The sequence below is a fragment of the Tachysurus vachellii genome, chromosome 12 (genome assembly GCF_030014155.1).
Source record: "Tachysurus vachellii isolate PV-2020 chromosome 12, HZAU_Pvac_v1, whole genome shotgun sequence".
Taxonomy (NCBI): domain Eukaryota; kingdom Metazoa; phylum Chordata; class Actinopteri; order Siluriformes; family Bagridae; genus Tachysurus; species Tachysurus vachellii.
The window spans coordinates 26,062,962-26,077,753 of record NC_083471.1 but is presented as its reverse complement, the minus strand read 5'-3'; the positions used below and the strand labels follow the sequence as shown (position 1 = coordinate 26,077,753).

Genomic DNA, 14,792 nt, shown 5'->3' with positions numbered 1-14,792 from the left:
TGGATGACCGTGTGTGTGTGTGTGTGTGTGTGTGTGTCCTGGTGAAGAAATAGAGATAGATACCAGGATGCACTATGAGTAGAAGGCGAGACAGCTGAGGCAGTGTGATGATCTGAGTCAGGGTGATGCTTCCTGCCACACTACAATCATTGTTCAGGAATGGTTTGAGGAACGTGACACAGTATTCAAGGTGTTGAATTCTATAAAGAATTTATGTGAAGTAAATATAAAATAGTAGAAATAGAACAAGTTTAAAATAAATTTTACCAATCTGAACTTTGTAGTGAAACCTGAATAAGCCATCATCCTGCTAGCTTTTTGTTTTAGTTGAATAAAGATTCTGTGTGATATTTGAAGTTGAACCTGAACTTTAGCTGCAATACAGAAAGCTTTCCGCGGTCAGCCACTAGAGGGCAGAAGTGACCAAAACATCCAGATCTTTGTTCGATCAACACCAAGGGGGAGTATGAAGGGGTGTAAATACTAACGCACACAAATTAATACTTGAATCTAGTATAAATGTAGCAGGATGATAATTTTACAAAGTATATTTGATTACTTTGTTTTTTTTTATTTGTATGAACAGACAATAATTTTAAGGCGAGTAAACCTTCAGTCTTTTCTGAAGACTTTAGATGTTTGGGTTAAAAGGAGATATTTCATTTCAGCAGCTCCTTAATTAATGATAATTAATAAGTCATTAGAGGTGATGAAACTTTGCATCAGTTCTCTCAGAGGATCTGGGCTTTGTTTCTGTGTGTTGTTTTAAAACAGGAAGCTCCAGGGGGAAAAACATTAATGGAGAACTGAGCAGTCCACAGAAGTGATGTGGGGCCGAGGCGTGGCAAGGCGAGACATGGCGTGGCGAGACATGGCGTGGTGAGACGTGGGGTGGCGTGGTGAGGCGTGGGGTTGCAGAGGCGATGACATCACAAAGCAGGATTTTTCACTTATGCCAAGTTGACATTGACTGATACCATTAAACCAGCACACAGACTGGAATAAACACCGATAACTAGCCTTCCTTTAAAACTAGCTGTTTCCAGCTAGCTTTATTTAGACTTTAATCAAACTTTAGACAATAAACGATAAAAAAAAAGTCGAGAGCTTTTTTACATCATAGTAAATGTTCAATGTGACTGCTAATGCTAGTCAGCTGCTTAACAATGAGCTTTCAGAGAGGATTTCAGACAGGATTTGAAGTCATGTTTATAAATAAGGAATAACACGATGGTCTGTGCTGTTAACCAACAAAACCGACACACGCTAACTAACTATACCCACATTTAAGAGGATTTTTAAACACACTGATGTTTATAATCTTCACTGCTCATTCTAGCTAGCTAGCTGACATAGCACAGGATTTCTGAGATGATTTTAATGATATATTTATAAACTACATGTTTTAAGAGGAATTTTATGATAATTCTGATGATTTTATTTTTATATCCATGACCTTCACTGCTAATACCAGCTGATGTAGCTTACAAAATAACAATCTATGATCATTTATTATTAATCAATAATTTATCAGTTATGCTAGTCAGTTATATAATGGGGGCTAATCATACAGAATCTGAGAGGATTTTTATGTGAAAATAGATGTTTCTAATCCTCACAATGAGGAGTTTAATCATAATTATCAACAGTAATAATCCAAACTCCTAACGTTAATACAGCTGATGACCATTTTCATAGTTAATGCTATACAGCTAGTTAACGTCAGCTAATAATATTACATTTATCAGTACACTTTTAAGCTATAATATACAGTATGTTATTAATTTTCCCAGCTAATGCTAGGCATCTAGCCATTAGAAGCTAATGAGACAGAATTTCTGAGTTTAATTTTATTTCTATTTTATAAACATTTTAAAGTTTTAGCGTTAATACTAGTGAGACTAACATTAGTGCTGCATGGAATGTGCTTTGGCCTCTCTATGGTATGTCCTTTTGCTTTCGACACACTGATCCACATAATCCTCTAATAATATTTTTCTCATCAACATACAAACACACACACACACACACACACACACACACACACACACACACACACACACACACACACACATTCCTAGAAGAGGGCGGATATCCATGACTCAGAAAACCACACTTCAGTACAGGAAGGCCACTAAACCAGGTCAAAGTTATTATTATCTCTCTCTCTCTCACACACACACACACACACACACACACACACACACACACACACACACACACCTGGAGGCCTCTCCCAGGGCATTCTTACACAGGTGAGGCTGAGAATAGAAACTAAGACTGCACTAAGGAGTGAAGTCCTTATTAATCCACTGCTACGTTGTTAAGCACTGGGTTTGGGACGGAGCCAAGATCCAGAGCATTTACCAGCTCACCGATAATTCAACATATATTCATTAAATATTTATTACCTGTAACTGTACATTATCACATGCTTTTTTAAAGGCTAACGGTTATACCGAGCTAGTAAGTAGCTGTAGTCTTTTACACAGAAGCAGACTGAACATGAAAATGAATTTAGCTGTAAGATCTATGTGAAGCTGTATTATGTTATTATTCCTTTTTATTACCGTTTTGATAAATATTTGTATATGAAAAAGTATGCATCACAAAACTGCTAAATGTTTATTTCGGAATATTAGCGATTAACGATAGCTAGCTAACATAAGCGATCTAGCTAGATTGTATAATTAGATGTAAAATTGAAGTCGATGTCATATGTAGCTAAGGTTAGTCTGGTTATCCAGCATGATGAGGTGAAATAAAAATTTGTTAAAATACTGCTAGCCCTGATCCAGTATATCAGCTTCGTATTAAAATAATACTTTCTGCTTGAAAGCTGTGTTGTGACTGTTACTGTCATCGGTACTGTGCTTATGTATTTGTCTTCATGGGTGGTTTACACCATATAGGCCACATCACACACACACACACACACACTTTCTCTCTCCCCATCTGCTCGTCCATGGCCCCGTGGTGGAGCCTCCATCTTGTTTCCTGTCAGCCGGAGAGGGATGAAGGCAGGGAGCCCAGAGTTCACCATCTGATGGACAGCTTGAGTTTGGCCATATGTCCATGTCACACTTTATACCTGTGTCTATTTACAGATTTTCATTCAATCCCTTCTGTTATTAATAAACCATCTTTAAACGCGTGTGTGTGTTGATGAAATGTGATCCACTTGATGCTCAGTTTGTCAGGAAAAGAGTGCACTTCCCCTAGGAGGCGCTTTTTCCAGGCTCAATAACCCAAGCCTGTCTCCTTTCATTATATTGATATTAAATTTTCGTTCTCTGCCCGTTTTTATCTCGGTTAGTTCCTACTCAAGCTCAAGATGCCCAGGATTGGCAAACGTCACCGTGATTGACAGATAGTCAGACAGTACGCCATTTCTTCCATGACCAATGTTGCTCTCTTGGCTCTCAGGTACAGATGGCTGTGACATGATCTCTAGCTCTCCTGACCCATTCTCCCACACTACTCAGGAACTGAATACATCATTGTTAATACCGAGAAGCAGCTGTGACTAGAGTCTTTCTTTACAAGCATTGCTGAGGCTCAGACAGATTTATGTGCAAGATTTGATTGCATTTCTGTTTCAACCCCTTGTATTTGCGCATCATCTGCATTTATGAAATATTCTGAATTCCAGATGGTTTTTCTGTTCAGCTGTGAAAATTATCATCAGGTCCAATGTCCCCATTTTCCAGTCTCAGCTCCTGATCCCACATCATCTTTTCAACCATTGACCAGGAACTTTCATGGGGAGAGCATGAACTGCCTGTTTGATTAGGGTTTAAATTCATAGGCAACTAAAATTTCAGGTTTAATAACCTGTCAACAAAAAGGTCCGGGTGAGTTGTGTAAATGAGTGAAGAAGCCAAGCAATAGTACACCAGGTGTGTGTGTATTTGTTTGTACAGTAGGTGTGTGTTTTGAAGGACTGTACGTTTTTCTTGCGCTCAGTTCATAATCCACAGGAGTATCGGTATGTGTGTTTCTAGCCTGACCTGATTTGTGTTCATTGTGTGTGACAGGTCTTACCTGATTAGTAAATGCTAGTGTGTGTATTTGATGAAGGTCAGAGAGGTGAAGGTCACGGTTGCAGGATAAGCTGCTGGATGTGACTAATCTGACAGCCAAGGAAGAGGGAGGTCAAATAGACTCTGACCCACACACAGACACACACACACACACACACACTCATATCTAGTATGTTTGTAACCACACACCTGCAACTCATCCCTGAATTCTGGCTAAGCACCAAACCAAAAACTGGTTTTACTCGTCGATCCTGGTTCAATTGACACTTACGGATTTCATCTGAATGACTTTCCTCGATCTCTTTAAGCAACACAGGTCGTGTCCCAAACGCTAAAAATGCCTCACTGTATTTTTTAATAGATTCCTGAAGCCTGAAACACATGAGGTGCTTTCACACTGAACTCGCAAATTCTTTTTTTTTCTCGAGTAGTTAAAATCACGAGCAGACAGTTGCTAAGAAACAGGATATTTCACACAAAGCACAAGATAGCTGATGACTCAGGATAACAACTTAGTTAGCTAGTACATAATTCTTGCATGCAAGCAAGAAACAAGACAGAACTGTCTAGAATGTCAGCAGTCACCTCAGATGTTTGGTGAATTATGAAGAAAAGACAATGAAACGTCAACACCGTGCCACGGCTGTGAACGTGAAGTTATTATTCGACTAGAAATGAGGCTAACAATCTAATAAACTAGCACCTAGGCATTAAGTCAATTACAGAAACCTAAAAAAAGGCAATGTGATGGTGAAAAGGGACTAAAACTAAAACTTTTACCTCAGATCTGTTGGTAAATTACTAAGAAAATACAGATATGAGGCTGTAATTATACTCAGGGTTGTGAACTCCAGTTACATCAAAGATCAAACAAACTTTTTGGTGTGTTCAAGATATTTAAGCAATTAGACTGACACTAAAAATTTAACAAGCTATTAAACCGACATCATTTATGGTGCTAAAGTCAACATTTACTTCAGGCGTGTTGGTAAAATACTAAGACAAGGCGCATTATGACTAAAATGACACAATTAATTATATGTAGCATTGAACGCTAAGTAAACTCTTGTAGGTTCTGTAGTTGTTTATTATAAAAGCTCAGCACCGTCACAACTCGTAGCTCAGAGCTTTTACAATGACAACCGTTTATAATGAACACAGAGTGACCTCTTTGTATCATTTGACTGTAAATTCATCTACAAATAAAATAAAACAAAGAACAAGCAGCTTGACAGTGAAAATGAAACACATGCCTCAACATTTACCGCAGTTGTGTTGGTAAAATGCTCAGAAAAAGGTTCTCTATGACTAAAATTACACTGTAATTATACTTAGTGAAGACGGCTAAACAAACTCCTAAAGGTTCTGATGTTCTATATTATGAAAGATCAGCAGTGGCTTTAAGTTTTGGCTATCATTTGACTGGAGAGAAGGCTACCAATTTAGCAAGCTATTGTGTAGCCATTAAATCGTTTATAGAAACAAACAAAAGGAGCGATGGTAAAAACAGAGCGACTGTAAAAATGAGACACAAACCGCAACATTTACCTCAGACGTGTTGGTGAAATACAAGTTAAAGACTCAGTACAACTAAATTTACACTGCAGTTATACTTAGCACTGAGCGCTAAGCAAACTCCTAAAGGCTCTGAAAATATATATTGTAAAGCAAACATTATGGCCCAAGTACCTCAGATGTGTTGGTTAATTAAGAAAAGGGAACTTGACGATGGGCTAACTTGAATTTTTAAAGTCGTCTTTGACAACGAAGATGTTCAGTTTTTTGTAAACTTTTAAAATAAACACAATTATCGTGTCTATTACCCATAATGCAGTGTGAATACATCAGGACATAGGTTTTAACTACAGATATCTGTATTTGCCATCAAGCAAGGTGAAGACATCAGTTATCAATCATTATCCAGCATAGCTTATTCACATGTCAATCGATAATTGAAGCATTGCTAAGTTAGTTAGCCAGCTTCCTCTCACTAACTAATTCAGGCTACTCATTCGCTAAAGTTTGGTATTTAATTCAACCAAGCTATCTGATCTATTGTATTATTGCTAAACTAAATTTGTAAAAGTGCTAGAAATTTGTTGTAGTGCCAAGCAGTTTTTTTAAGCTAATAACATCATGGATTAGCTTGTTGCTCCATGATGACTCGAGGACCGAGATTTTCGAGTGATCCGTTGCATGAAATGCATTTAGTGACATGATTATAGCAAAAATGTTAGGCTACTAATTAGCCAAGAAAAAAGTTGTGATGTTCTCTTGATCTAGTATCTCTTTTTTGTGACTCACTGATTTCCCTGAAAAATCACAGAAGCACGAGAGACGCATTCCACACGATTACATTCATTTACATGGTTATGTTTTTATTCAAACCAGTTTCTCCAAACCACACCAGACCTTGATACAACAATGAGGAAACCGATTCGCCAAAATAAAGATCAAGGTTTAGTAACCTATTTGAAATCTCACAGATTTGGAAATGTAGTTTTCATCATGTTCAGTCTGCTCATTAGCTCAAGCAGCTGGGAAGCTGTTAGCAAGTTACTGAAAAAGGCTAAAACAACGTTCTCTCTTTACTAGTGAATTTACTTAAAGACCAGAGACTGATGTTAAGAGCTCATGGAAATAGTTTTTTTCTAGCTAGCTAGAACTAGCATTTGATAAGTGCAGTTTGTAAAACTGCAAAGGTAAAAGTAAAAGGTAAAAAAAGACTCAGGTGGGCACACAAAAACACACACAGGTAACACATTCTGCACATTTACATACATTTACATGTTTATTTTTTTCCTCAGGGTTTTATTCAAATTGGTTTCTTCGGTCTGTGAAAGCGTGCTACATCGCTAAACTTTAGCTCAACTAAAGAGGAACAAAAAACCCTTGAAACACGTTCAGTGTAGGTACCTCTTTCCTTTTTTTTGTTTATATCAATGTTCAATATTTTAATCTTTTTTTGCCACTCTGGGCATTTTTGTCCCTTTTTATCGCCATAAAATTAAAATGAATATAGAATCAGGACGACTCTCTGAATGTGTCAGCGTTATATTAGTGATAGATGCGGTTCTAGACAAAGTCTCGGCTCAAACCGATAAACCATCGTTACGTGATGACTACAAAAAGGGTGAAGAGTTGGCGTTAATACTGTATGTACTTTAAATCGAGCTATGAAGACAAACACTACAGAGAAAGCTAGCTAAACGATTAACATTACTCCAGACGCTTGCTTGCCAGAATGACGATGAGCTCGCGTTACGTTGTGCTATGCTAAGTCACGACCCACAGCAGGGCTTCCCTTTGGTTATTTTGTTCGTTTGATTGTCTCCACCTCTTACCACACCTCTGCTTCCCCTTTTCTTTTTCTTTCTTTCATTGTTTTTTTCTTCATTTTGAAAAGGAACAACGCTTGAAAATAAAAAAACGAAAGCCTGAAAGCAGAAGCATGTTGGAGGTTTTGATGGATTTTTGTGTCATCATTTTAAAGGTTCCCTGAAACCTGTCCTGTACACCTGTGTGCTAAGCGCACCTCAACTCTATAGGTTTATGATTAACATCGACCCGTTCATCGACCTCATTGTGTCCATCCTTCCTCTCATCAGCTTATTGATTGCTTACAAGCCATTCGGGGTTCCGGACATCTTTTACCTCTCCGTCTCCTCCTCTTTCTCTCCCTCTCATCCCTCTCTCCTCTCATCCGCTTACTGGTGGCGTCCCGGTCCAGACCACTATGGCGTGCGGTGGAACGCGTCATCACCTACAGTACAGCAGGAGATCAGGGAGGAGGATCTCATCCTCCAAACTGTTTTTTTTTTTATTTAAGTTATAGCAGCTATAAACACCGATTCCCTCACCAGCGACTCGCAGCTGTGCTACTGAGGGAAAGTTAGTCCACCACTTCTGACCAATCAGAAGGCAGAATGAAACGGCGCTGTGGTGGAGTACAGCTTAACATCTACACTTTTCATCGTATCTTGACTCCAGAAAAAGAGGATTTTTATTAACGACGTTATCTTTTACCAGATCTCACGATAATACTGTAAAAGTGTTTATAAACGTGGATCAAACACAGAGACGTTTCAGATTATACGCTACACCGATTCGGGCTGTCGGATTTACGTGTCAGTGTAACGACCTCGCTGTTGGTTGCTAGGCAACCGTTGACCTACGGAGATTGAGATTTCTGAAAGTTAAAATCCAGTAAAAATAACAAAACACGAACATTTCAGGAATCCAGAAGAATTCCTCGTGTGTCTGGTTTCCGGGAGCCTCCTCAGCCTCCGGTTCACATTTCGACCCAAAAGACAAAACGAGTGAATCTGTTGTTATGCAAGATTTTTTTTTTTTATTATTTCAGATGTTACTAACAAATAGTAACAAACTCAGTACATGTACATAGTGTTGCTGATGGTTTAATTCTCCGTTGGTTTTTCACCACATTCGAGTCGGCAACATCCAGACAGCCTGAACTTCTGTTTCTGTGGTTTCGAACAACGTAACGGCGTAAAAACGATCCGTTTGGACTGAACACGAAAGAAAACAAAACCACATGGAGCTGTCCTAGAGGCAGTAGCTTTATTTATTTAAACTGTGTGTCTTGTTAGTAGAACACACCTGAGACACAGTCACAATCAGTGGGAATGACTCTGATGGGTTTTGCTGTCCAGAACAGATCGTACACACCGCGTGTGTTTGTTAAGGGGTCCGTACGTCTGCACGGCGTTAAGGCTTCAGCCGTTTTGGTAATAAAAGTTCCCGACTCTCGTAAGCGTAAACACCATCCGTCTCCACCTCTGGACTTTAGCTGCAGGGTTGAAGGTGGCACAGGAGAATCAACATGGACAGAAAATAAAAACAGAACAAAAAAAAAAAAAAAAAAAAGAGGAGGGTTTGATCTCGAGTGAAACCGTGAGTGTGTGTCAGCACCCGGGACGTGCCGGAGCCACGCAGGGAGTTTGTGCAAATCCTGTGCATTTCAGCTGATGATTATGATTCGCAAATCTGCACAGATGGGTGTAAAAAACCTGCGCTGCTCAAACACACCCTTTATTCTCCTTTAAAGTCTTTTACAGAATGTTTCAGAGTTTGTTTTCTCTCTCTGCGCTGGTGTCGAAGGAGGGCAGAGAGATGGAACGCTCACACACACACACACACACACACACAGACGTGTCACAAATAAAGTACAATAAAGGATACAGGAGTCATCGAAAGGTTTAACCGTGTGTGTGTGTGTGTGTGTGTGTTTTCACACCAGTTCTTAGACGCTGAGAAGGAAACAGATTTTGTACCTTTTACTCATAACAAATAAAAACAAGACGAAATCATGTCCACACACACGGCTTTGAAGATCCCTTCCTCTCTGTCTGCAGACAGTGACCCCACACACACATACACACACACACACACACACACACACACACACACACCCCTTCCCGGTCGAACAATCACGTCACGTCTCGTCGCTACATCTCGATCACGCTACATTTTTTTTTTGTTTGTTTATTTATTTTATTTTTTTTAAAGGCGGGGCTGATTTATAAAGTCATTAAAAACTCCACGTAGTAAACATATAATCCTACATATATAGATTATTTTTTTTTAAAGGTTCTTTATTTTATTCTTTTAAAGTTTTTTTTTTGGTGCATTTCTTTCAGGTCTCTAAGGTTCTTTGCGGTTTTGTCTCGTCTTTGATAAAAAATAAATAGACTCTACATCTACATTCGGGCGACTCGGAGTCTCGCCGCTTGCTGGCGTCCGTGTCGCGTGACCACATGCTTTTTTCCCTGAACACCATCACTACCACTTCACCCCCGAACAAACTACTTTCCTTTAGCTCGCTTTTCCTGCCGTTCCGTTAGATTTTTAACGCACGTTTATTTCTCTTTCTCTGTATATATTTATATATTTATATATCCAGATATAGATAAAACTTCTCGAAACAAAAAGGAAAGAATTAAACACGTTTAACATCAAGAACAGCACGAGGTCATTTCAGGATGCACACAAATCTAGTCTAAATACAACAGCGCTCGTAGGCCGTGTCCATACACACTGTAGATCATCTGTGCAAATAAACACCACACCTTTAAGAACGAGAGAAAGGAGGAAGAGGAGAAAACCCACTGGGATATAACTCAAGCCACTAAAGAAATGACGACTTTAAATAGACTCTTCTCTCTTGTTTTTTTTTTTTGTTGGGTTTTTTGTTTTCTATATGTATATATTAAATATATAAAACCTAAATGTTTATCTGTGACATATATTTGGATTAAATAAATACTTTGTGATACGTAGAAGATGTTTAGATAGATTTCTTTAAACTATATACATAAAATGCCGTGTTACAAAGATAAACAGTTTCAGCGTCTCGGCAGAGAAGGACACACACACACACACACACACACACACACACACACACACACACACACACACACACACTCGCTCAGAGAGAAAGGAGGTCAGCCCTGTTGGGTCAAAAACAAAGCCCTTTTTTCACCTTCCTATAATTCTGAGATCTTTAATAATAATAATAATATTAATAATAATAATAATAATAATAATAATAATAATAATAATAATAATAATAATAACTTCCTGTTCGCTAGTGGAATGTGCTTACTTCCTTGTTTCTTCTGGGGGGAGGGGAAAAATAAAACAATTCACACTCAGGCCACCGTCAGTGAGCAGAGAGGAAGAGATGGAACGAGCCGAGTTGTAGTTTCTCACGTGGCCCACCGGTCAGTCCCACCACTGAGATCTCTTACTGAGATGTGATACGTTCCTTGTGTCAACAGTTTGTCTATCAAAAAAAAAAAAAAAAAGGTAAAAGTATCAAGGCGCCAAGTCGTCAGCAGCACCGAAACGTCTTGATGTGTCCTTGCGAAGTCTTTATTTTTTTTCAGCGACACGTTAAACGATGTGTCCTGCGTGACGGTCGTTACGTTCGGATCCTGATAGCGACCTCTTACCCCCAGATCCCGAGCTCCTCGATCAGACGGCACTAAACAGCTAACGCTGACGTGCTAGCGAGGATCGGTGGGAATCGAGCAGGAGTGGATGTTGAGGAGGATGACATCACCATTGCTAGGTAACGGCCCCAGGGCTTGGTGGGGGTTGTGTAGGGGGTAGAGGAGATCGTCTGGACGCTGGAACGGTGCAGGAAGTTTATTCTCTTAGTTTAAGATTAGCTTAAAGACTACACCTGATACTGGAACTAGAGTAGCTGCGATCTCTCTGGAGAGCAGAGGAGAATCACGATGATGACCACAATGACCACGGTTCACCTTTCTTTTCCTTTTTTTAAATTTTTTTTTACCCCTGTTCTTGCTGCTGCTGCTTTTTTGTGTGATCTGAAATAAAAAATAAAAAAAATAAAATAAAAAAAAAAAAACATTCCTGCTGTGTGATCTTTGGTAAAAGCCGACCTTCTGCCGCTGATCTCGGGGTTAAAAAAGACAACAAAAAACTCTCGGATCCGCGGTGAAGGGGGCCGGCTTACACCGAGAGGCTGCGCTGCGTATAAGTGCAAAATTCCATGCTGTGATAGGTCAGCTGACCGGTCAGGTGACCTAGCCCTGTGTCTGGAACATCCTGATCTGATTGGTGGACAAATGGAACGTGGAGGAGGGCCGGCGTATACAGTGGGTGTGGCAATGAGGAACATTCTCTGGTCAGAGAAGAACACAAGTGTTTCGTCAGAGGAGGAGGAAGAGGAGGAGAGGACGGATACGAGGTAGGGAGGATGTGATCGGACGACTCGGACGGAATTCCTCTGAGGCTGATCGGACGGCGAAGGTGAGAAGGTTTAGGAGGAACGGATACATGAGGCTGCGTTACGTTTCTTCGTTCTCGGAGAACGAGCTTTGTTTTAGTCTGGACGTCGCAGAGCGAGACGAGAGAATGCGATGGGGCGCTCGCTCTGGAACTTTCGGATTTTGTACGTGGGGTTGCAGCTCACGTGGTCACGTTCCGGAGCTGGAGATGGGTGGAGGGAGAGGTGGCGGAGGTCAGGAGGGAGTGGGTGTGCTCTTATAGACTTAGAGTTTTCTCCTGAGTGTTGGCGAGGCAGCGCAGGCTGACGTGGCTGGAGTAACCTTCATCACTGCAGCTGCTCCTCAGGCTGCCTCGCTCGTCTGAGTCGCTCACGCTGCTGGTGCTCCACTCCAGATCCCCCAGCAGATAGTCTGTACCTTCTACATCCACATCCACCTCTTCTGTAGACACACACACACACACAGACACACAAAAATACAGATTTAAAAATGCATTCAGAGTAACTGGAGTTTGGAGCAGCTGTAACTGTGGGAATAAATGTCATTTAACCTTCAACAAGGATGTGTTCAATAATAGGACAGGAAGATCTTTACCAAATGCCCTCAAATGGACATCGCTGATTTTTCGGACTCCACTTTCGCCTATAATTGTTTACCTGTTTGTACAACAGCACTTGACTCTAAAAGCTTGTTTAATAATGGAAACCAGACATAAAAGGCCCGTGTTCATTCAACCACCGTTGTGTGTGTGTGTGTGTGTTTGTGTTTGAGAGAGTGTGAGAGTGTGTGTGTTTGAGAGAGCGTGTGTGTTTGAGAGAGTGTGTGTGTGTTTGAGAGAGCGTGTGTGTGTTTGAGAGAGAGTGTGTGAGTGTGTTTGAGATTGTGTGTGTGAGTGTGTTTGAGATTGTGTGTGTGAGAGAGAGAGAGTGAGTGTGTGTGTGTGAGTGTAAGTGTTTGTGAGTGTGTGAGCGCGCTCGTGAGAGAGAGTGTGCGTGTGTGTGTGTGTGTGTGTGCGTGTGTGTGTGTGTGTCTGTGTGTGTCCAATGACACAACACAATAAAATGTTTTTACGAATCCTTAAAGACTGCATCAGCAGGTCAGCAGTGACTCTTGGTGTGGACACGTCACTCAGCTGTACAACCAGATGTTGCGTGTTGGTGTGAGTGTGTGTGTGAGTGTGTGTGTGTTTGAGAGTGTGTGTGTGTGTGAGAGAGAGAGTGTGTGTGTGTGTGTGAGAGAGAGAGTGTGTGTGTGTTTGTGAGTGTGTGCGCGTGCGTGTGTGTGAGTGTGCGTGTGTGAGTGTGTGAGTGTAAGTGTTTGTGAGTGTGTGCGTGCGTGTGTGAGAGAGTGTGCGTGTGTGTGTGTGTGTGTGCGTGTGTGTCCAAAGACACAACACAATAAAATGTTTTTACGAATCCTTAAAGACTGCATCAGCAGGTCAGCAGTGACTCTTGGTGTGGACACGTCACTCAGCTGTACAACCAGATGTTGCGTGTTGGTGTGAGTGTGTTAATTGTGTGCACGACTCTGTGTGCGCCGGTGAGAGCACACACAATCACACACACTCAAGATGGGTGTAACAAACAGGACACACTTCCACGGTGTGTTTGTGTGTGTACCTTGGTCAGAGTCAGATTTATCTGATGAGAAGGTGGAGCCCATGCTGTCCATGCGTGTGCGCTCCACTCCCAGCTGCTCCAGCCGTCTGCGCAGGTGCCTCCGCTCCCGCTGCAACTGATCTAGCGTGTGCTGCGCCTTTCTCTCGCTCTCCTCCAACCGCTACACACAATCACACACACATTGCAGCATCTCTGACAGCGGCAGCAGGTTTATATAGTGATGTGCTTCTTCTGATGTCTCCGTAGTAACAGAGATATAGAGTAAGGAGTCTCCGGTATCAGTGCTTTGTAACAGTCAGACTGTCATACTTGTTCTTCTGCACAGTAACATAGCGAGCTGTGATTGTTTTCTCTCCAGGAGAAAGGAAAAGAAAGAGAAATGCTGGTGATGGAGGGACTGTTTCTAGCTGCTATAATGTAGGTCAGAATTTCCATAGATCAGAATTGGATTAAGACTTCATTAAAATTAGGGCTGGGCGATATGGCTGAAAACTGTATCACGATATCAGTGTTTGATATCGGTCGATATCGATAATTATTGATATTTTTATGACCCATTTAAAATAAGGTGAAAATGTGTTATCAAACAGATTTTTTACTGATATCGATCACGTGCCTATCGCGATACATATCGTTATCGTTTTATCGCCCAGCCCTAATTAAAATGCAAGTCATTAATTGAGATTGAATATAAAGCTCCAATGCCCACATTCGCAAAGTAGGATGACAATGATGATGATGATGATGATGATGATGATTATGTAAATATAAATTTTGTCTCTGGCCTTTGATCCGTTATTCAGGTGGTGTTCATAATGCTTCGAAAATAAACGAAAATAGACACACAGACACACACAGACACAGACACACACACACACACCTTGATGTGATCCTTGGCCTTCATTAGTAGGCTGAGGGTGGTGTGCCGGTTGGAGTCTGGTCCCAGAGGCACCAGGGACTTCAAGCGTTCCAAACATAGCCGTAAATGTGCCCTCCTGGGAGGAGAGAGAGGGAGAGAGAGAGAGAGAGAGAGAGAGAGAGAGAGAGAGAGAGTAATAATCATATTTCAAGTACACACTCATGATGAACACCTGTTCCTGGTTCTGTAAAACATGACCTCAAGTAGCATGATGTGGTTAAATAACAATTGTGACCAGAGTTCCTTGTTCCCTTGCTAGCTGTGAGATTCACCTTTTCTCCCACAGGAATGTTTGAAACCTGACTTATATACACGCTCCATATCTCAACATTTCAGTGTTCACTAGGATTTCCCTAATCGCCGTGATGATCCGAGAGCACGTGGCATTTACACGAGGGCGGTGTGTAGATTACTTTACACCGAGGCCGGGATG

The 14,792-nt window shown here is 41.0% G+C and overlaps 1 protein-coding gene across 2 annotated transcripts in view; it reads right to left on the bottom strand.

Moving 5' to 3' along the window:
• Positions 1–8,610: 8,610 nt before the first annotated feature.
• Positions 8,611–14,792, bottom strand: part of mxd1 (MAX dimerization protein 1) — a 28,394-nt gene continuing 22,212 nt past the window's right edge. Inside the window, exons 4-6 of one of the 2 annotated variants that reach the window (XM_060882812.1) lie at positions 14,321–14,435; positions 13,441–13,600; positions 8,611–12,259 (exon numbers count right to left, since the gene is read on the bottom strand). In XM_060882812.1, coding sequence (XP_060738795.1) covers positions 12,078–12,259; positions 13,441–13,600; positions 14,321–14,435 — 457 coding nt within the window. In that variant the 3' untranslated portion in view covers positions 8,611–12,077. Of the gene's footprint in view, positions 12,263–13,440; positions 13,601–14,320; positions 14,436–14,792 lie in introns of both variants that reach the window. The other variant, XM_060882811.1, reaches the window with a different exon arrangement.